This window comes from Lynx canadensis, chromosome C1 (assembly GCF_007474595.2).
Source record: "Lynx canadensis isolate LIC74 chromosome C1, mLynCan4.pri.v2, whole genome shotgun sequence".
Classification (NCBI taxonomy): domain Eukaryota; kingdom Metazoa; phylum Chordata; class Mammalia; order Carnivora; family Felidae; genus Lynx; species Lynx canadensis.
The window spans coordinates 96,973,096-96,996,832 of NC_044310.1; the positions used below are offsets into that span (position 1 = coordinate 96,973,096).

The window sequence follows — 23,737 nt, forward strand, 5'->3', positions numbered from 1 at the left end:
AACTGAGGTAATTCCTCACCAGCAGGGTGGCTTCCCGGGTAGGCAGTGCCTCCCTGAGCGCTGCCCAATCTCTGGGGGTGTCACACTAGACTGTGGTGATGTCACACTGTCTGGGATGACATTTTACAGCTGGACCCCCCCCCCCCCACCGCCACCAAGCACCTTTAAATCACCGCGGAGTCTGCCGCGGGGAGGGAGGGGGCGGGGAATCCGGCCCCCGCACTCGATCCACGCTGGCTCCCCATGGAGGTCCTCCCGGTCCCACTCCCATCTGTACTATGTTGTCGTCCTAATCGGCCCGCTCCTCGGCACTTCCGCCTCAGTAGGTGTCATGGCGCGGGGCCGGTGAATGGTTCCCGCGGGGCGGGGCCGCCGGAGGGGGGGGGGGCGGTCGCTCGGCGCTCGACTCGTCGGGTCTGGCGACAACGGCGGCTGCGGAGCCAGGGGCCCGGCGGTGGCCCCGGACGGCAGCAGGAGGCCGAGGCGGGAGCGCGCGGGGCTGAGGCGGCGGCGGCGGCGGCGGCCAGGGGCCGGGCGGCGGAGCGGGCGGGAGGCTGAGGGGGCGCCCCCCGCGGGACAGGCGCGGGGACGGCTCCGGGGGGCGGGGGCCGGGGCCCGGGCCGGCTCGCGCGGGGGGTATGATGACCCGGCGGCGGGGCCCCGGATCTCGTCTCCTCCGCCGCCTCCTCACGGCAGCCCCAGCTCGCGGCTGAGAACCAGACCCACCGGCGGTGAGTCGGGCCGTGCGGGAAGGGGCTTCGGCGGGAAGCGAGCTCCCATCCTCTCCCCGAGGCGAGGCCGGCCGGGCCGCGGGGCTCTTCGGGGCGCCCGGCCTGCGGGGGGCGCCTCCCTGGGCGCGCCCCCACCCGGGACCCGGCGCCCAGTCCTGCGGCCCGGTCGTTCGCGGCCGCGGAGGGGCTTGCGTCCTCGGGAAAGCGCGAAGCTCCGGGTTTGTTTTCGGGGCAACTCCCCCAGCCTGCTGCCACTTCTCTTCGGGGCGTGTTGTTGTCCTTAGATGACAGGGGGCCGCCTTGCGCCTCCTCACCCGGCCGGTTCTCTCCCCCCCCCCCCCCCACTCCCCGGCCGTCGTGGCAGGTTCCCAGCGTGTGACTTGTGCGTGTGCATTTCACAGCTCTGCTTATCACCATGGTTTTGGGTTATTTGTGCTCTTTGCGACCAGAAAGCGGTGCCTGGAAAGGACGGCAGTGGTGGGGTGGGTGTGGAAGCTTTTTCTGTCCTCTCCGCTTCTGTTCTTTAATCGTTAGGTTTGTAATTTGTAATGATGGTGGAGACTACGTGGGACCAGCCCACCTAATGTGTGTCTGTGCAAGGCGGATCTAGAGGTCTGGCTCAGAGGGAAACTTTTGCTGTCGCCGCTTTCCCAAAGCTTTCGTTAAAAAAAAAAAAGAAAGAGAGAGAAGGTGAGGAAACAACCAAAAACTCTTGGGTAAGGCCCGCACTTTCATAGGTCTGTGGGAAAGAGGCCCTTTTTGTGTTTAGCAACCAAGACTTGGGGCTCGGTCTCCAGGAGCGCTGGTCCAACCTCCAGTTTGTTGTGGTGACAAGTCGTGAGCCTTGGCCTGTGTTTATGCTGGGCGCGTTTTCTTTCCTGTTTAGGTGGGGGAAGGGGGGAGGGGCTCGAGAAGGGGAAAAAACAATCCCAAGCTCCAATTGTCTTTCCTCCGCTTAAGCCTCGACCTCAGTTGTCGATGGACTCGTTTTGAGGCCGCCCGAGGTGCTTTTCCTTAGTGACACTTTGGGAATTCTCAGTGATTGCATCAAAGTATTCATTTCAACTGTAAAAATTCTTCTGCCCGCTCTATCCTTTATCTTATTTGTTCCTTAGTAACTGATGAAAACAGCAGCCTGGCTTCCTGCTCTTGATGAAGTGGGGTTAAATTAAGTGGCTGATGCCCTCAGCGAAACCTACAATTTTGTTCTTGTTTGTGTAAAGCTATTTTAGATTCCTGGTCTGGTGTGTGTGTGTGTGTGTGTGTGTGTGTGTGTGTGTGTGTGATTTAGAGATTGTAGAGAATTCAGATCATTACCAGTTTTTATTTATGTAGGTCTAACGCTTTCTGTAAAACATTAAAAAATCTAACAAGTCCTATTACTTAATAATTGTTATTTAGCTGGTGATTTTGGACCTCCCCACGTAATGGGTTCTGGGTTCTGTGTTACAATACTGGTATCCTTCGCTTTAAGATACTGCTCCTTGCTTGAAAGATATTCTGGTAAAGTCACTTGTGGTTGGGACTGAAGGCAGCCAAGCCAGTAAAGCATCTGATGAGTAAAATGGTGATTGAGATCTTGTAAATGTGTCTGCTGGTTCTAGTTGGTAAGTAGGACTTTTGCTGTGATTCTCATAAATAGTTTATACTATTTTTGGATATTATAGGTTTATGGACTGTAGAGTAAGTTGATTGGTAACTCGAGATTGAAAACCAAACCAGAACTCCCTCCTAAAAGAAAAAGAAGATAATCTCAAAATTCACAGTTCTCTGGAAAATCGAATTTCTTCATTCTGTGGTTTTGTTTTCATAAGCACAGCTTAGTCACTGGTTGTGTTGGGAGAAATCAGGGAGCCAGACCTGCCCTGTAAACTTCTTACACTTGGAACTTGTGCAACTTGTTGTTGGTTATATATTGTAACCGGTCCTTTTGTAATTTGAACTAATTTTGCAAACATGAACTTCCTGATCTGTCCTTTTATTTTCATTTTCAAGACTGCATAAAGCAATCCATATTTTTTTAGTTTTTTTTTAAAGTTACAGTTATTAATTTCTCCCTAGTCTCTTCCTTTACATTTCATGCCATTCTGAACACAAGTGATCAAAATCATTTTTCCTTCAAGCACTACCTCAACAGTCACTGATTTGCTTTTTGTTTCCTTTTTTGTTCCTAATTTCCCAGCTCCCTACATGACTTAAGTATTTTTGTAGAGCATAATTTGGCTCTTTAAAAAAACTTACATCCTGTTTTTATATTTCTCTCTCTCTCTCTCTCTCTCTCTCTCTTTTTGGTTATATCATCTGAGCAATATTCTAAGCTCTTTGAAGATAGGGAAATGTGTGTATTTCTTTTGGAATCTTTAAGGGCACCTGGTACAGTGCTTTCCCAGTGTTTAGTGGAAAAGAATCAGAAGACCTGAATTCTTTGCCAGCATTGCTACTCATTAGCTCTGTGTAAAACTTGTCTGCCTTTCTTGGGTCTCCTTTTTCTCATCTTGGAATTAGGGGGTTTTGGAAAGAATCTTGTAAGGTCCATTTTAGCTGTCAGACTCTGTACTTTTTGCTAGTGTCTTCTGCTTCTCAAACAGTTTTTCATTTTTCCACATTCCCTGGCATGCTGGTAAAAGTTATCTCATCTGAAAGAACTTGTTCTACCTTCCATCTGCCAAACTGTTGTTACCTTATTTAAGTCCTGTTTTCCTTAGGCCTTTGCTGACGGATCTAAACAGGGTCATCCCAGCGTTTATGTTCCATATTCATCTACGCTGTTAATTTGACATTTTCCTTGTGCTTGAGACTCTTCGAGGTATAGCTTTCTTCATTCTAAACTTTATGGGACTTGTAGACTGTCCTGTCATACATCAAGATCAAGATTGGTACTTTTTTACAAACACAAAAAAGACGGACTTTTCTTTGGTTCTGTTGCTATAGATTCATCATTTCAAATAAATAACAGAGCTGTTGAAATTTAGGAGAAGATGTCCTGCTTAGAAGGAAAGTACCCATCAGCCAGTTTACCAAGATATTACAAAATATTGATTATATGGCTGTAAATTACATAGAATTGTAGAGTTAGTCTTTCATCAGCTAACACCACTTATTCCACACCCTCTCTTTGCATACTAGTTGGGGAGCTGGCTTGTTGGTTCCTTCTGAAGGAAAGTGCTACAGGAAAGGGGTGGGGAACGTCCATTCAAATGGTGTCCTTAGGGTTTCAAGCTTATTTTTTCCTTTTGTATCACTACACTTAGAAAACTAATCTATATATTCTCTTGTAGGCAAGGGACTATAATTTCTGTCACTTGAACATTGCTCTAATTTAGAATGACACCTGAGATCCCCTTATGTTTACATATGGAGAAGTATGTGATCTCTTTCTAGTCATTCATCCTAGCAAACATTTGACACGTACTATATGCTAACCATTGTGATAGATTCTGGTGAAAGAAAGAAAGAGAGAGAGAGAGAGAGAAAGAAAGAAAAACCTTCTGTGCTACTGAGAATTGTCCTCATGAAACTTGAAGTTTGGATGTCAACTTTGAAATAAATAGTCATACTTAGAATGAAATTTAGGGTGACCTCATAAGTTAATATGTGATCTGGCCCTTGTCTGCCTCTTTGGGCCCTGCTTCTATTATTTTCTTCCCTGTTCTATTCCATCCATACTGGATCTCTTCTTCAAATAGGCCAAGAATGTGTCTTGGCACCAACTGTTCTCTTTCACTGGAGTGGCTCCTTCTTGTCAATTAGGTCTTAGTGTAAGTACTACCACCTTACAAGGCCTTCCCTGACCACCAAATCTAGAGTATGTCTCCCCTTCCCACTGTCTCTATCATATTACTGTGTTTTCATCATAGCATTATCACTAGCTACTATTTTCTTGGGTGTGTGTGTGTGTATTTGTCTTCCCAGCAGAAAGTAAATTCCAAGAGATAAGGGAACTTGTCCATCCGGAACACCACTTGTTATCCCTAGTGTCTAGAAAAGTGCCAGGCAGACATATTAGGTACTCAATACATGTTTGTTAAGTGAATAAATGAAATAAGTAAGTACAAGTGTGGTGAGTGGTAAGAAGTGGTAGAGAATGCTGTGAGAGCCTTTACCAGGAAACGTAAGCTAGTATGAAGTGGTCTGGGCAAGGCTTTCCTGAGTGTATTTGTCAGCGTAAGGCTGACTAAAATGTACATAACCTAGGAAAATAGTTTTTCTCTCATGCAACAGCCTGAAGTAAATGTTCCGGGTTGAACTGAGCATTCGTGGTGGGCAGGCGGCTCTGCTCTGATCATCCAGAGACAGTTCTTTACATCTTACTGCTCTGCCTCGCTTGGACGTGGTCTCATGGTGGAACCTGGGTCTCCACAGGTTCTTGCTGCTGGAAATGGAAAGGAACACCAAGAGCTCACCCACACATCACTTTCTGTTGGTGAGAGGGACTGGTAAACACAGCCATGTGCCTGGGGTGAATGAGAGAGTAGATTTTGATCCAAACCAACATTCTGTACCACACTGAAAGAAGTGAGGCTTAAGCAGAGAGACTAAAAGGATAAGCAGAAGTTAGAAAAAGAGAAGGCTAACAGGCAAAAACAAAGTTCAGAGAGGGAACGTTACGTGTGAAGGAACTAGGATGGGAGAAATTTAGCACTGCTGGAAATTTAGAGATTTTGGACTTTATCGTAAGGTTTTAAGCAGGGGACGGATTGGCGCTTTTTAAAACTTCAGTTGTAAAGAATGAATTGGGAGAAAGGAGCTTAAAAAGGAGGCTTGAGAGTACCATTTGGGGGAGGCAAGTTAGGCTTAGTCCAGGATTGTCAGCAGGAGTGGAGAGAAATGGGTAGAGTGGAGAGAGAGAGGCTATTGCAGTGAAGGAGTTTTCTTCCCAAACCTGCTTGCTTTACTTTTACAGCTTGTGTTTTCTCACTTACCTACTTGAATGATATGAATATTCTTTACATATCAGCGTGCTCGAGAATATGTACATCTGTGTACATGTCAGCCGAGGACAAGTGCCTCAGAGGCAGGCAGTCAACATACAGTATTGATTTTAGGTTATTTTAGGTCACCAATTGTTAAATTGTATCAAAGAAGCAAAGATGATACTAAGTGAAAGCAGTAGGAATTTATTTTTGGTGTGGAAGATGGAAGTTACCTGAAGGGTAAAGACAGAACTCTGACAAATGATTATCTTGGTTGTCATAACCAACTGTTCCATTCATAGTTATAATATTTGAATTCTTTACAGTAAGGGTACCTACCTGTGCTGCCCATAATAAATGTTGCTAAATAGATGGGACCATGTCAGGGAGTGAATGGGGAGGCTGTTAATTTTATTGCTTTTGAAAGCCTTGGGTTCTAGCAAGACTCAATTCTGTTTAGCAATTAATACAAGCATCAATAGCTTTTTGCTTATTAGTTCTAGTTCCCAGATTAATGCAGTGGCCTAATTTGTCATTATATTCAGATGGTTAAATACTTGAAAAGTCAGGTATGAAATGAAAAGACTAGTTTATTATTAGAGTCAAGAGGTAGAACATTTTCAAGAAGTCAGAAATAACTTCTATTGGCAGCTGTTCTCATGTGAATTGAGAATATTTGTAACTTAGCAGAGTCTGATACATAGTAAGTTTTCCACAGATGTTAATCCTGTTCCATATCTTCCTTTGGGAGGTCTCACCCTAGGAAGAAAATTGCTTCCCCACTTTGCAAAGGCAAATTTTATGGAACATAGTATCTTTATCTTATGTCTAAAAATGGCTGCTTGTAGCTGAATTATATAAATAAGAGTGTTGATTTTTCTAGGCAATTTTGATTTTGTATCTTCTCCTCACCTAGTGCTTGTTGAGGTCAGGATGAGTCTCAGCCACACTGGCATGATATTAATTACCATACACACATGCTGTGGGGAAGGCCAGTGAAATTCTGGATTGTTCTTTCCCTGTGGGTAGACATAGAAATTTGTCTTACTGAATAAGACTTATATTCATTTATTTATATACTTAAACTTTCAGAAAAATTTCCTAGAACTTGTGCTTTTTTGCAGTGCTCAATGTGAAGATTTGAAACCACCAGTATCTATTATTTTGTGTATTGGGTGAAAGTTGTCCATAACATTACTCTGGTAAATGTAATATTTTAAAAAATATTTCGTTTTTTTTTAAAATTTTTTTTCAACGTTTATTTATTTTTGGGACAGAGAGAGACAGAGCATGAACGGGGGAGGGGCAGAGAGAGAGGGAGACACAGAATCGGAAACAAGCTCCAGGCTCTGAGCCATCAGCCCAGAGCCCGACGCGGGGCTCGAACTCACGGACCGCGAGATCGTGACCTGGCTGAAGTCGGACGCTCAACCGACTGCGCCACCCAGGCGCCCCAAAAATATTTCGTTATTAATGTACTTTCAAAAATTTGGCATTAAACTTCATGAATTCTATTCAGTATTATTACTTTAGGCTTCCATATTCTTAGACATAGCTACAAACTACAAATTTTGTATTCAAATTCTTTCATTAAATATTTTTAGGTATATAAAATTTGTGCTCCTGTTTTTTTTTTTTAATTTTTTTAACATTTATTTTTGAGAGACAGAGACAGCATGAGTGGGGGAGGGGCAGAGAGAGAGGGAGACCCAGAATTTGAGCAGGCTCCAGGCTCTGAGCTCTCAGCATAGAGCCTGACACAGGGTTCGAACTCAAAAACTGTGAGATCATGACCTGAGCTGCAGGTGGACGCTTAACCGACTGAGCCACCCAGGCACTCCTGTGCTCCTGTTTCTTCATAGATTATTAAAATTAGTAGCTCAACAGATACACAGTGGAAAACAAATTTCAAAAATTTGCTTCCTTTCATTGTTCAAAAATTGGCTCAGTTTTGTGATAAATATTCTTGCATAAATTTTAATAGGTAAATTTTGTAAAGGTCTTACTTTGTTTAACATTTTTCTTCTATTATAATTTGGTATTATGTCAGTGATATAGGCAGAACAAGATGACTTATGAATTCCTAGCTGTGGAGTTAAATTGCACTGACTTTAACTTTTAATTTACACTTTTTTGTCTTCAAGGTTCACGTAAATTATGGAAACTCTTGTTTAAGGTAAATCCAGATCACATTTTAGAAATTGAAGGCTGAGGATTTGTTCTTCATTCCAGCTGTCTAGTCCAGTGCAGATGGTTTTTAGTTACATCCAGTCACAAAGAAATGTACACATTGCTTTTTTATGTCTGTAACATCCTTTGTCACGCTTCCTTCCTTTCTTGTGTGTGTTTATTCTCTTATGACTGGTAAAATTATACTATGTGTTTCGGAGTGGAAACTTCCCCTGTATCTCAGAGACTGCACAGATAAAAGAGAGGGATATTTGAAAAATAAAACCAAGCATTTGAAAATCTTGCAGTTTAATGAGTGGTAGGGCGTAGATTGGAGGTTGGTAGGTAAGGGTCAGAATCATCCAATGAATACTGCCTGTCTGTATATTGCCAGAGTCTGGTAGTTTCTGGTGATGTAAGCAAACATCAAGACAGATATGGCACCTATCATGCAACTATCCTGTAGCTGGGAATGTAAGTAACATTAAATAAATAATTTCAAGTTGTAAGGGAGGAGCAGGATGCTATGGGTGTGCATGGTGGGAAGGATGGTGGTGTATGTGTGTGTGAGAGAGAATGAATGGTTTTCCCAGAAGAAAATCTTCAACATATCAGAGGGCCTTCCAAGAACTGGAAGGAGGGCAGCATGGCCGGAATGGGAGATTTTGGAACACAGGAACCAGATTTTTGTAGAGCTTGTTAAGGCAGATTGAGGATTTTGGATTTTATCCACAAAGCAATGGAAAACTTTGGAGGCAGGAGGAGGAAGGTGGTTAAGAAAGAGAGAGCAGTCATCTGATTTGCATAATTTAAAAACAAAGATCCCCAGAGTGCATTCAAGATTAGTTTGGAGGCTCCTGGCTGTTTGAACTAGAAAGGTCCCAATAGGGGTAGAAAAAAATGGCTGATCTGAAATATACTTAGGTGGTAGAATCGGTAGGATTTGGTTATAGATTAAAGATGAAGTAATAAAGGGAGAAGAATGAATTTCAGACACTAAGAACTTCATATGTATTAAATAATTTAATTCTCAGAATAACCCCATGAAGTACGTATTGCTATCACCAATTTACAGATGAGGAAACTGAGACTCATTTCCTCTCTGATTTTTGGCTTGAGATGTTGTATATATGGTGGTGTCTCATAACTGAGACAGAAGACTGGGGGTGGGGTCGAGGCTCATAAATTTAATTTTGTACATGTTAAATTTGAGGTATATTCAAGATACCCAAATTGCAGTGTGGGATTGTTATTTGGAAATAAGAATTTGAAGTTCAGGAGAGAGAAGTCTGAGTTAGAAATAAAGATTGGAGAATCTTTTGCAGATGACTAACCCTGGGAAGTAGTTACTGAAAACGGGGGAAGTGTGGACAAGAGAGGGAGGACTAATGTAGAGCCTGAAAACATCTGAGTGTTACATGGTCGAGAAGAGAGAAGATAAATACGAAATGGCTTATATGCTATGTCAGTGGTTTGGACTTTATTCTAAAAGTTTTAGCTTTGGGAGTCTTGGGGTTTATTGAGCTTGAGATATTTAAGCTTGAGATGTTCAGGGACAAAAAGCTGGGCTTTTCTCACCCCCTTTCTCCATATTTTTTGTGAGAATTACTTCCTGTGGTTCTTCAGGAGATCCTCTCTATAGGTTTCACATCATTTGATTACTTTTTTCTGATCATTTTATCAGTGGTCCTCTTATATTGTAGTGGGCAGAGCTAAACACTATTAAAATAGTGTATGACTTGAGCAGAGTAGATAGCATTCACTTTGTCCAGCACATTCTGGACACTATTTCTATGAATGTAGCTGAAGATTGAAATAGCTTTTGAGGGGAGGGGAACATTATCACATAATATTTCTCTTACCAACTGAAAGTGTTTTTCGTATACGTATGCTCCCGCTAAGCCTTGTATTTCTTATCCTTGTGCTTTGTGGTAGTCATATTTTTTGGACCTAAGTAGGATTCTGTATTTGTATTAAATTACATCTGCTAGATTTGTGTTGTGGTTTCTACCCTATTGTGATCTTTTTGGACCTGTTCCTTAGCAATATATTGAGTATCCTGCCCAAATTTGGTTCATCTGTAAATTTTATAAGCATGCCATCTATGTCTAAATTTAAAGAATTGATCAAAAAGCTAATCAGGGGGTGCCTGGGTGGCTCAGTTGGTTAAGTGTCCGACTTCAGCTCAGGTCATGATCTCATGGGTTTGTGGGTTTGAGTCCTGTGTTGGGCTCTGTGCTCAGTGCTCGGAGCCTGGAGCCTGCTTCAGATTCTGTGTCTCCTTCTTTCTCTCTGCCCCTCCCCTGCTTATGCACGCACGTTCTCTCTCTCAAGAATAAATAAATAAACATTAAAAAAAAATAGAAAGCTAATCAGGGCAGGAGTGAAGACAGCTGTGGAGTGAGCTCTGGGGCTGTAGAGTCTGGGTTTGAATACCTGTGCTGCCACTTAATGGTTGTGCTGTTTTGGGCAAGTTACTTTAAACACTCTGTGTCTTAGTTTCCTCATCTGTAAAGTGGAAATAGTGTTAGTATATTCTCCATAGGGTGAGAATTAAATAAGTAATGCATGTGAAGTGTTTAGACTACTACTTGACACATAGTAAGGGATCAGTCATCTAAGCTGTTGTTATTATTGTCATGCTCATTATTTTATAAACCATCATAGATGTTCATGCTCTTTTAACAATATGACCTACTATTGCTGAGTCTCAAAGGGTGCTTACGGTTGTGTATTTAGACCAGAAGGTTGAACTTTCTGTGCTAGGAAACATGTTTTAGAAAATGTGTGAGATAAAATCTTAGCCAGATAGTTATATTTTACTTGTGGTTTTTCTAAACTAAAAGTTTTCTTATCTATTAATTGAGGAGTTGTATAAAATTGAGGATCTAATTCTTCCTGTCTCTCGATGTAGGTATGGCATCACAGCTGCAGGTGTTTTCCCCCCCATCAGTGTCGTCGAGTGCCTTCTGCAGTGCGAAGAAACTGAAAATAGAGCCCTCTGGCTGGGATGTTTCTGGACAGAGCAGCAACGACAAATATTATACCCACAGCAAAACCCTCCCAGCCACACAAGGGCAAGCCAGCTCCTCTCACCAGGTAGCAAATTTCAACATCCCTGCTTACGACCAGGGCCTTCTCCTCCCGGCTCCTGCAGCGGAGCGTATCGTCGTGACCGCTGCTGATAGCTCGGCCGGTGCTGCTACGGCAACCTTCCAAAGCAGCCAGACCCTGACTCACAGAAACAACGTTTCTTTGCTTGAGCCATATCAAAAATGTGGATTGAAAAGAAAAAGTGAGGAAGTTGACAGCAACGGTAGCGTGCAAATCATAGAAGAACATCCCCCTCTCATGCTGCAAAACAGGACTGTGGTGGGTGCTGCTGCCACGACCACCACTGTGACCACAAAGAGTAGCAGTTCCAGCGGAGAAGGGGATTACCAGCTGGTCCAGCATGAGATCCTTTGCTCTATGACCAATAGCTACGAAGTGTTGGAGTTCCTAGGCCGGGGAACATTTGGACAGGTGGCTAAGTGCTGGAAGCGGAGCACTAAGGAAATTGTGGCTATTAAAATCTTGAAGAACCACCCCTCCTATGCCAGACAAGGACAGATTGAAGTGAGCATCCTTTCCCGCCTAAGCAGTGAAAATGCCGATGAGTATAATTTTGTTCGTTCTTACGAGTGCTTTCAGCATAAGAATCACACCTGCCTTGTGTTTGAGATGCTGGAGCAGAACTTGTATGATTTTCTAAAGCAGAACAAGTTTAGCCCACTGCCACTCAAGTACATCAGACCAATCTTGCAGCAGGTGGCCACAGCCCTGATGAAGCTCAAGAGCCTTGGTCTGATTCACGCTGACCTTAAGCCTGAAAACATAATGCTGGTCGATCCAGTGCGCCAACCCTACCGAGTGAAGGTCATTGACTTTGGTTCTGCTAGTCACGTTTCCAAAGCTGTGTGCTCAACCTACTTACAGTCACGTTACTACAGGCAAGTGGCAAATGCTAAAAAGCGTATCTTAGACTAGAGATCTGTCTTTATACTTAAAGGTGTTACATAGGGCTACATATAACAATGAATTTATTTACAGGGTCCAAGATAGAATACTATGTTTTACTTCATACCCCTGTGTGGCATTCCTATATGTAACATTATTTTATTTAACACTGGAAAAATTCAGTTTGATTCTGAAGGTTGTTTCTAGTTGAATGAATACTAGCATCTGGTTCTTTTTTAGTAAGTGCCATTATACCCAATTTTCCCATTCTAAAGAGTCTTTAAAAATATAAAGATGTTCACTTATTTGTAATGAATTTGGGCATATGCTGCTACTTTTTCCACATTCCTATCTTGGCAGGTAGGATGCCTTGGGAATAATTCCAGGTTTTTTCATTCTTATACATTTCCTATCTTGTGTAATTTAGAAAATTGAGTTTGTTGATTACCAAGGGCTCTTCCTGTTTTAACATTCTCTGTAATAGTTTGAACTTTTTTGGTTATGAGCTTATTTGGTTATCCTAGAATGTCCTTGACCCAAGTGCCTTATACTTCAGTGATTTATATTTCCAGATTGGTACTTCTAACAAAGCTACCTTATTAATATATAGTAATTATTGGGACAGTACTTAAAGGGTGGTATACACAATGTTGTTTGTGCTGTTAACCAAGGAGAATTACTGAAAGGAAAGGGGGAAGTCTTTTGAAGTGAGCTTTTATTTCTCAGTACCTCATTTATTTGACTAGTTATTAATTTTAAGTAATCTGATAATTTTAGTGATCATTCATTAAATACAGATTTTCCACTCACCCAGTCAAGAAGTGAAACAATAAACAAAAAATAGGTAATCCACAAAACATGTTTATCAGGAGATATGTCCAACATGTCAAATGCCTATATGAAATTTTGAGTAAATAGAAAGTCTGAACTTAGAAGTTTATATTATGTATGAAAGTAATAGAAGGGTGTTTTAACCATACAGGGGCTCAGAAAATATGCCATCTGCATATTTTTTTTTTCTAATGCTGTAAAATCTGCCTAACATGAAGTCTACCATTTTAACCATTTTTAAGTGTACCATTCAGTGTCATTAAGTACATTCACAATGTTGTGTAACCATCACCACTATTTCTAAATTTTTTTCGTCACCCAAAACAGAAATTCTGTAACCATTAAGCAATAACTCCACCTTCCCCCTTCCCCCTGGTAAGCTCTATCTGACTTTCTGTCTCTGTGAATTTGCCTCTTCTAGGTACTGCATGTAAGTGGAATCATGCAATATTTGTCCCTTTGTTTCTGGCTTATTTCACTTAGCATAATGTTTTCAAAGTTAATCCAGACTGTAGCATGTATCGGAATTCCATTCCTTTTCATGACTGAATAATATTCCAGTGCATGAATGTACTACATTTTGTTTATCCATTCCCTCGGGTTTCCACATTTTTGGCTATTGTGAATAATGCTGCAGTGAACATTAGCTCTCAAGTGTTTAAGACCCTGTTTTCAATTCTTTTGGGTATATAGCTAGAAGTAGAACTGCTGGATCATATGATAATTCTGTTTAATTTTTGAGGAATCACCAAACTGTTCTACAGCTACACTATTTTACATTCCCAGTAGCAATGCATGAGGATTCCAATCTCTCCACCTCCTCATCAACACTTGTTTTTGTTTTCTGGGGATGGGAGGGATAATAGCCATCCTTATGTGTGTGAAATGGTATTTGATTTGCATTTCCCTAAAGATTAGTGATCTTGAGCATCTTTTCATTTACTTATTGGACATCTGTGTATCTTCTCTGGAGAGATGTCTGTTCAAGTCCTTTGTCCATTTTTGAGTTGGGTTGTTTTTTTGTTGAGTTGTAAGAGTTCTTTATATATTCTGGGTATTAATCCCTCTGCAGATAGATGATGTGCATATATATTCTCTCATTCCATGGGGTTGCCTTTTCTTTTTTTTTTTTAATTTTTTTTTTTCAACGTTTATTTATTTTTGGGCGGGGGGGTTGCCTTTTCACTTTGTTGATAGTGTTTGCACAAAAGTTTTAAACTTTGATGAAGTCCAGTTTGTGTGTTTTTTTTGTTTGTTTCTCATGCTTTTGGTATTATAGCTAAGAAATCATTGTCAAACCAGTGTCCTAAAATTTTTTCCCTTTTGCTTTCTTCTGAGCGTTCTATAGTTTTTAGCTTTTATAAGAATATAATATAGACATAGATAGCTCTTATATTTTGTTCTTTGATCTATTTTAAGTTAATTTTTGTATACGGTGTAGGGTAAGGGTCCAGTTTCATTCTTTTGCATGTGGATATTCAGTTTTCCTAGCACCATTTGCTCAAAAGACTATTCTTTGTCCAGTGAAAGATCTTGACACTTGTCAAAATTCGTTGACCGCAAACACAAGGGTTTATTTCTGGGCTCTTTTGTCCATTGGTCTGTATGTCTGTCTTTATGCCAGTAGCACATCATTTTGATTACTTGTAGCTTTGTAGTAACTTTTAAATTTTTTTTTTTCAACGTTTATTTATTTTTGGGACAGAGAGAGACAGAGCATGAACGGGGGAGGGGCAGAGAGAGAGGGAGACACAGAATCAGAAACAGGCTCCAGGCTCCGAGCCATCAGCCCAGAGCCCGACGCGGGGCTCGAACTCACGGACCGCGAGATCGTGACCTGGCTGAAGTCGGACGCTTAACCGACTGCGCCACCCAGGCGCCCCTGTAGTAACTTTTAAAATCAGGAGTGTAAGATCTCCAGCTTTATTCTCTTTTAATATTGTTTTGGCTATTTGGGGTCCCTTGAGATTTCCATATAAATTTTAGGATGAATTTTTCTATTTCTACAAAAAACCTCATTGGTTTTTGAAGGGTTGCACCGAATCTGTAAATCACTTTGGGTAGTAATGACATTTTCACATTACATCTTCGAATCCACTCTTCTCTATTTTTATCTTTTCCTTTTATAACTTTGTAAAACTATGGTATTTCTTACTTGAGAGAGATGGAGTAAAGAAATTCCTAGAGCATTGGTTTCTGGTTTCATATTGCTCTAGGCAGTTGGGCTAATTTTGAGAATCTCTCCTCCATTTACTGATTCACTAGTTGGAAGATGTAGGTTCTGATTACTTTTTCTTTTAGTTTGCTCCTTTGAGTAATCCCACCACTACCCACTCGTGTGTATTTGCAGAAACACTCTACAGGTCCACTTACAAGCTCAGTTCTGCATCTTGTTGGGAGCCTTGGGGAATTAGGAGGGAGGGCACCGCTGTGGGGTGGGGGCTGATGGGCTCTTGCTTCTTGATCTCTTCTTCTCTAATCAGGCCTGCAGGTGTTCTTTAACTACTTGCCTTGGCTTGTAATGAAAGCAATTTTAAGATAGAAGAAGAGTGATAGAAATAAGAATTATTTTGTGAAATAATTTTGATGGCATTTTCTCTTGAGGGGCAAAGATTTGAGGGGTACATAGTTCTGGCTGCTTAGCTTTCTCCAATAAGTAATTTGTTTGAATAATTTTCAGTGTTAGGTTGCTGTCTTTGCCCCTTTCCCTGTCCTTTTAAATTCAAGTTGCGATTTGAATAATTTGGTTGTTTTGTTTTTGGAAACAAATAGGATTTTCAAATTTTTAAGTCCACTGGTGATTACTCTTCAACAAATCATCCTGCAAATCCATTGCATTTAATTGCTGAGTATAGGAGTAATTTTAAATGGAGCTAAGTTTACCCCTTAAAAACAGGAGTTCTTTCTGTGTATTACTGAGTAATTAGTGTGCATACTGAAGTCCAATATCCAGGGCTTGACTGCATTTAGGATTTAGCAGTGGGGCAGTGGGACTCTTCTGTTTTTTTTTTTTTTTTTTTTAATTTTTTTTTTTCAATGTTTATTTATTTTTGGGACAGAGAGAGACAGAGCATGAACGGGGGAGGGGCAGAGTGAGAGGGAGACACAGAATCGGAAACAGGCTCCGAGCCATCAGCCCGGAGCCTGACGCGGGGCTCGAACTCACGGACCGCGAGATCGTGACCTGGCTGAAGTCGGACGCTTAACCGACTGCGCCACCCAGGCGCCCCGGGACTCTTCTGTTTTATCGCAGCAATACTTGATTATGAACCCAAAGCCAATGGAATAGCAGCTCAGGCATTCCTTCTTTATCATTAATTTTATCCACAGTGGTATTCTTCATGTTGCTTTTAGAGGCTATTACGTCCTCACCCTGTTATCTTTCAGAAAACCTCTGTGAAATCCCTTTGGCCATTGAAGCATCCTGGCTCCAAAGCCAGCCTTCCCCTTCCCCTCCTTTTTAGTTTACATTGCTTCATCTTGCTGATAACATGCCAAAATATTATCAGTTGACAAACTTTTGCCACCATCCTGTCTCTGTTAGCAGTGGGCATGGCTAAATGCCTTAGGCAGTGGAAATAATATTCTTTATTTCCTGGGCACTTTAAAGGTAAATGTAGACTAATTTCAAGAAAAGTTGCTGTCTTTGGGGCTTGAGTTTCAGGCACAAAGGTTTGCCATGCCTACAAGCTCAGTGCTTTTCCATTCTGAAAAATGGAAAACTGGCCTTTATTGAAAGTTGAGATCGCTGTATTTGTTATATATGGAAGGACAAAGTCTAGAGAAGGAAAGCATATTTTCAGTTATCCTAGACAAATAAACATACTACAGTTTCACTAAGCCACAGATGCAGGAAGTTAAGACTTTATGTAACATATCTGATCTGATAAGTAAGTTTGATGCCTCTGAGATGGGCAGGAAGAAACAAAGAGTGTTCATGAAAATGAGCAGAGAATAATTTCTGCTGTTAAGTGATCCTACCCACAGCTTGCTCTGGGTTCTAGTAAAATAACGCTTTATAACTTTGGAGGAATTTTTTAGTTTAAAGAAGTTTGAAGTTGAGAAATCAAAAGACAGGGATTGCTATTTCTACAACCTGGTTACAGTAATCAGAGCCTGTTTAGTATTTGTTTTTTAAGGATGGGATGTATTTTCAAAGAAAAGACACTCACCATGTCTAAAGTACAATTAATGCCATTTTCCTATAAAAGTGAATATTGTCAGTTTGGATTTTTCCCTCTCTTCCCTGTGCTTCTATAGATAATCTTAAAAATTAAAAAAATTTTTTTTTAACATTTATTCAATTTTGAGAGACAGAGATAGTACAGCGGGGGAAAGACAGAGAGGGAGACACAGAATCCAAAGCAGGCTCCAGGCTCTGAGCTGTTAGCATAGAGCCCAACACAGGGTTTGGACTCACGAACAGAGAGATCATGACCTGAGCCAAAGTCGGACATTTAACCGACTGAGCCAGGCACCCCTAAAAAAATTTTTTTTTAAGTTTATTTATTTAATTTGAGAACGAGAGAGACAGCGTGAAAGGGGGAGGGGTAGAGAGAGAGGGAGAGAGAGAGAGAAAGAATCCCAAGCAGGCTTCACAGCACTGTCACTGCAGAGCCTGACTCGGGCTCGAACTCGTGAAACCGTGAGATCATGACCTGAGACGAAACCAAGAGTTGGACGCTTAACCGACTGAGCCACCCGGGCGCCCCTCTATAGGTAATGTTTTTTACTGATCAGTTGTTAGAATGTCAGAGCTAGAAAGGGACCTAGAGAAGTAATTATCTCAGTATCATTATACAGGTGAAGTAGAACCAGAATTTTACTGTCTAGAGTTCTTACTGAGGGATTGAAAAATAATGGAGGCCAAGGGGAAAGATGATACAGTAGTGAAGATAGTACCAAGAATTATAATCTGAATTCAGAATTTAAAACATTCAGTCTTTAGAGAAGTACCTGCTTTAAATGATGCTGTTCTGTTCAGTAAAAGAAAATAATTTCAATCTTTTTGCTTCTTAGAGTTTAGGTCAGCCAGCATTTCTAGTTTCTAATGGTAGTGAAAAGCTCTCAGTAGACTGAGCAGCCTTATTTTATTTTTTTGCTTTTTTTTTCTTTTGGTACTCATCTTTTTGTATGGTAGATGGGGTAGAATTACTCTTTTAGTGAGTTTTTGGTAAAAATCCTTAGCTGCTTTTGTTACTCCAGAAGCAGAGTGAGACCAAATGGAAAAACTGATTCCAGCCAGTCTTTAGGTTTTTTGTTTTTTGTTTTTTTTTTTTTTTTTTGTCTAATGGGGCTTGGGGGCTGGAATTAGTATTTTTCTTAATTTCTCTGAAACTTTAAGCTTTGGAAGCCTAACAATTACCACATATTATTGCTACTTTTTTAATGAAGTAAGTTATTGGGTAGCCTGCCCCTCCCTGTGACCTACCTTTGGATTTTAAAATGTCTTCCTGTTATAGTGAGAATGGCAGAATCAATCTGCTGCTCTTCAGTTGATGCTTAGGAATGTTCTAAGCCCAGTTTTTATTTTGGCACAAAGCCATTTGCACTTTCCCTGCCAGCTATTTTTGGCACTGTCATGAACTTGGAAATTAACGATTCTGCTCACTGAAAGTAAAAATTTTGTCCCTTTTCAATTTTAGAAAAGCTTTTATGTTTCTGGATAGTCTTACTCTCTAGTTTATTAATGCTGTTAAATTTGTGCCATCTTAAAAACATGCTATACTGGTTGGGGTTTAATTAAACTCTGAAACTCTGTCAGTAATATGTGGCTCTAGCCACCTGCAAAGAGTATCCCCTTTGAAGGTTGTTTCTTTGGTTCGCAGAACCACAGTTCACCTCAAATAGCATAAAAACAGGTGATAGTAGTCGTTCTATCCATAGCTGTCAAATAGTGGAAGTCTCAGCAGGCTCGGATCATCCTTCTGCTGTTTCTGTACAAGGGTCAGGAAAGCCTCTAGACCCTATGGAGTCCTCTACTTTACCTTATTTTCTAAGGGCTACTTACTTAGAAAAGTACTTGGGGAGGATATTCTTATTTTAGGAAATATCTTTATACTCTGCCTGCTCAATCCTCCCTGCTCCAGAGCAACAATAAGCACATATTACTTAAAAGTGAAGTTGGGGAAACCTATACATCCCATGAGGGTTCATAGCCTGTTAGATGGAGAGATCTGCTGAGGGGTCTGGAGCTGGTATTCCCTTACACATTCCAATTCTGTGACTTGTAAGAAGGAAAGGAAATTATTTGGAGATGATGATAAAATGTTTAAGAGCTCAAACCTTACATCCAGACTGCCTGGCCTCCATCGTTTTGTAATTATGTGGCCTTCGGTGAGTTACTTATCTTCTCAATGCCTAGTTTCTTCATCTGTAAAATGGAAATGATACTTTATTACATAGAATCTGATACACCATTGATCAGAAAAAGAAACATTATTTAGGTCCCAATAAGAAAGTAAAAACACTGCCAGTGAACTAAAATACATCATCATTTGCAAGAATCTTCTTGATTTCAGGGATGTTAAAATATGAAAAAAACAGGGATGCCTGGGTGGCTCAGTTGGTGAAGCGTCCGACTCTTGATTTCGGCTCAGGTCATAATGATCTTATGGTTTGTGAGTTCAAGCCCTGCATCGGGCTCCCGTGCTCCACGCGGACAATGTGGATGCTGCTTGGGATTCTCTCTCTCTTCTCTTTCTGCCCCTCCCCCACTCATGGTTGCTTGTGTGCTCATTGTCTCTCTCTCAAATAAATTAAAAAAAAAAAAAGTGAAACAAGCATTCATCTTAGAATTGATGACTTAACATTAGTAATACCTACTTCCATAGGATTTTTGTAAAGGAATAAGTGACCACATTTATGAAGGGCTTGTTAGAACATTTAATGGCACAGAGTAAGCACTATATAAGTGTCATCTATAATTATTATTGATATTAGTGATACATATTATCATCACCCTCCCCTTAAAAACCCATTTATCTCATAATTTTAGTCGTGGTTGGAAAATGCCATGTATACCATCAAGCCAAAGTGAGTTATATAGGTGGGTATGTACTTAACTCTTACTTATTTAGAGACAGTACAATATACTCAGTTCTGGGGCCAGATAGCCACGGTTCAGATTCTAGCTCTGCCACTTATTAACTGTGATTTTGGGCAAATTTTTTTTTGCCTCAGTTTCCTCTATAAATGGGGATAATAATTTTACCTTGAATGTATTCATACATATAAAGCTCTAGGCTTATGGTATTATCTTCGTTTTCTCTTTAAGGTTCCCTAGCGTTAGGTTTTTCACTTGGAGCATTAATGGAAATGAATATTCTATAGTGCTGCCAACCACTATATTTCTGTAGAAGGCATTTCTGTAACCAAGGGGTATTTATTGATCAGGTCATTTAATTGATTTTTCCGTAATTAAAAAGGTGCTAAGAGTAAAAAGAATAAATCTGGGATCCCTTATCTGGGATCCCTTATCTGAAATCTGTGATTTCAAAATCCAGAAAGCTCTCAAAATTAAAAAACTTTTTCTAAGTTTGGTGTATTGGCAAAATCTGACTTGAAACAATGTAAGGCCGGGGCGCCTGGGTGGCTCAGTCGGTTAAGCATCCGACTTTGGCTCGGGTCATGATCCTCGCAGTTTGTGAGTTCGAGTCCCGTGTCGGACTCTGTGCTGACAGCTCAGAGCCTGGACCCTGCTTCCGATTCTGTGTCTTGCTCTCTCTGCCCCTCCCCTGCTCATGCTCTGTCTCTCTCTGTCTCAAAAATAAATAAAACATTAAAAAAAATTAGGGGCGCCTGGGTGGCGCAGTTGGTTAAGCGTCCGACTTCAGCCAGGTCACAATCTCGCGGTCCGTGAGTTCGAGCCCCGCGTCAGGCTCTGGGCTGATGGCTCAGAGCCTGGAGCCTGTTTCCGATTCTGTGTCTCCCTCTCTCTCTGCCCCTCCCCCGTTCATGCTCTGTCTCTCCCTGTCCCAAAAATAAATAAACGTTGAAAAAAAAAAATTAAAAAAAAAAGAAACAACATAAGGCTACTTAAGGTCTTTATTCACCAACATGGTATGACTATTCATTGACTTCGGTACAGAAGTATTAATGTGTTTGATTTGAGGGTGCTTCCCTAAACTCCATTGGGATTATTATGCAATATGTAGTTTATGCATGATAGTACCTTTCTGAAATTAAAAAAAAAAAAAATGTGAATTCCAAAACACAGCTGGCCCCAGAGGTTTCAAATGATGGATTTTATATCAAAGATAGTTTTCAGTTTCTTTAAATCAATGTACCTTTAGCTGATACTAAAACGGGACTTAGTCAACATAATTTCCCCAGATAATGTTTATTTTTTAATTTGCTATTTTTGTTTTTGCTAGAGCCCCTGAAATTATTCTTGGATTACCGTTTTGTGAAGCTATTGATATGTGGTCATTGGGCTGTGTGATAGCTGAGCTGTTCCTGGGATGGCCTCTTTATCCTGGTGCTTCAGAATATGATCAGGTAAGAGTGTATACTTGAATAGAAAGCAAGTATTTACTAATGAAATAGATTTTAGAGGAAGAGAAGTACTTACTAGTGAAGTTTTTAGATATGGAAAGAATAGTCTAATTAGAAAGGATTTTTTAAGGATACAATTTTCTCTACCTGCTTTTTAGTCTGATGTTACATTCGCAATTCAACAGTTAAGAAAGGTTCTTATTTCATATTACTTTGGTACCTTTCCAGATCTGTGATGATTTATTAGAGAGACTGACTTTGGTTAATAAATGTGTCTTGTGAGTTTTTAAGATATGAAAGTAAAGAAGGATGAGGAATAGGAATTTTAAGAGTGACCTTTGGCTCACTCAGAGCTGTTACTTCCTTTTATACATGCCATATGCTGAAGTACTCTCTACAAATTGAAACACATTGGGCCCCAGAAGCTGTGATATATACTGGGTCTCTGCAAAATACGATTTAGGAGGGAAATCATAGGAGTTGAAAAGTATTGGAATAAATGGTCTGTATCTCAAAACAAAGGAGCTTTAGAAAATATGCTGCAATTTCCCAAGGAGCTGGTCCTAAGGGGAAATGAAGGGAAATAAATTGTAAATTCTTATTTCTTGTTCTTTTAATAAAAATGGTTCTAACCACTATGCTGTAAGCTCTTTGAGGGCATAGACTGTTTCATCCCACTAGTATATCCTCAGCTTCTGGTACTGTGTCTGGCACATAGTAAGTACATGAGGTTTTTTAATTTTTTGTTTTTAAATTTTTTTTTTTTTAATTTTTTTTTCAACGTTTTTTATTTATTTTTGGGACAGAGAGAGACAGAGAATGAACGGGGGAGGAGCATAGAGAGAGGGAGACACAGAATCGGAAACAGGCTCCAGGCTCCGAGCCATCAGCCCAGAGCCCGACGCAGGGCTCGAACTCACGGGCCGCGAGATCGTGACCTGGCTGAAGTCGGACGCTTAACCGACTGCGCCACCCAGGCGCCCCTTTAAATTTTTTTTAATGTTTATTTATTTTTGAGAAAAGGAGAGAGAAACCGAGTGCGAGCAGGGGAGGGGCAGAGAGAGAGGGAGACACAGGATCTGAAGCAGGCTCCGGGCTCTGAGCTGTCAGCACAGAGCCTGACGCAGGGCCTGAACCCATGAACCGCGAGATCACGACCTGAGCCGAAGTCTGGTGCTTAACTGACTGAGCCATCCAGGCGCCCTTGTTTATTGTTTTTAAAGAAATAAATGGTTATCTGGAATTATTAAAAGGAAAAAAGAACAAAACAGTGTTTTTCCCTATTCAACCTAGAATTCTGATTCCTTGATCCATTTTAGATTCACCTTCCAAAAATTTGACTCTTTGGGCACGTCTTTGATTGAAATATAAAAAATGAATTACTCATGTGATATGTAACTAGTTATATTGAACTTTGAAATTTAATCTCTCTTGTACCTTGTGAGAAAGAAGCCAGCTTTCTTATTTTACAATAAAAAAGTGTGAAGGAGATTAAGTGAGGCAAAAACACGGTTGAACTAAACTATTGATTCTCCTTTTTGAGAATCCGATGAAGTTAGGGATGTGAGTCTTCTCAGAAAAATTTGCATATGGTATTTTGAGTACAAATTTAGGAGATTCATGGATCCCTAGTTAAGAAATCTTACTCTGAGCAATCACAGTCATGAAAGTGCCATCCCTAGGCCAGCCTTCAACTTTAGTAAACAGATTGGTACTGTAAATTTTCCTGGGAAGTAGAACCAACTAAAATTAGATTTAAAAGCTAAGGTATGCCTGAGGCTTTTTAAAATAAAGAGATGAACTGGTAGTTTTGAGGATTTTTGCCCAGTGTGCATAGATGTGAAACTGTGGGTGGTAGGAGGAAGTCATTTTTCCCATGTTGAATAAATGGGATAAATGTTTTATAGCAGGATTGGGGATAGGTTATCCTGATGCATCTCTGGTTATACAAAAAGATTTCTGTGGCAGGATCTCTGTTCTTCCAGCCAAGTTTCTTTAAAACAACTTTATTGAGATATACTTTGTATACCATGTAAGTCAGTGATTTAAAGTGTATAACTCAGTGATTTTTAGTATGTTCACAGGGTTGTGAACCATCCCCATAACCAGTTTTAGAACATTTTCATCCCTCTGTAATGAAACCCTGCACCTAATTAGCAGTCAATGCCCATTCTCCCCTAACCTGTACCCTCTCCTGCCCCTGGCCACCACTAATCTACTTTCTGTCTCTATAGACTTGCCTATTGTAATTTATCATATTTATTACACACAATGTGTAGTTTTTTTGTGATGGGCTTCTTTATTAACATGTTTTCATCCGTGCTGTAGTGTGTATCAGAATGCCGTTACTTTTTACGGCTGAATAATGTTCCGTTGTATATATGTTCATCACATTTTGTTTATCCATTTATGTTTTGATGGATATTGAGTTATCATCTTTTGGCTATTGTGAATAATGGTGCTATGAACACTGGCATACAGATGTTTAAGTTCCTATTTTCAGTTTTTGGGGGGTATATAGCGAGAAGTGAATTACTGGGTTATCTGGAAATTTTATGATTAAACAAACTGTTTTCCACAGCAGTCATATCATTTTGC

At 40.6% G+C, this 23,737-nt stretch overlaps 1 protein-coding gene across 7 annotated transcripts in view; it reads left to right on the forward strand.

The window, feature by feature from the left end:
* Positions 1-601: 601 nt before the first annotated feature.
* The window catches only part of HIPK1 (homeodomain interacting protein kinase 1), a 52,588-nt gene continuing 29,452 nt past the window's right edge, over positions 602-23,737 (forward strand). For 6 of the 7 annotated variants that reach the window (XR_003971010.1, XM_030326385.2, XM_030326383.2 and 3 more), the window contains exons 1-2: positions 10,728-11,805; positions 21,019-21,142. Coding sequence is in view for 6 of the 7 variants with exons in the window: in XM_030326385.2 (XP_030182245.1) it covers positions 10,730-11,805; positions 21,019-21,142 (1,200 nt within the window). In the remaining variant the exon portion in view is untranslated. Of the gene's footprint in view, positions 732-10,727; positions 11,806-21,018; positions 21,143-23,737 lie in introns of those variants that run through there. The other variant, XM_030326384.2, reaches the window with a different exon arrangement.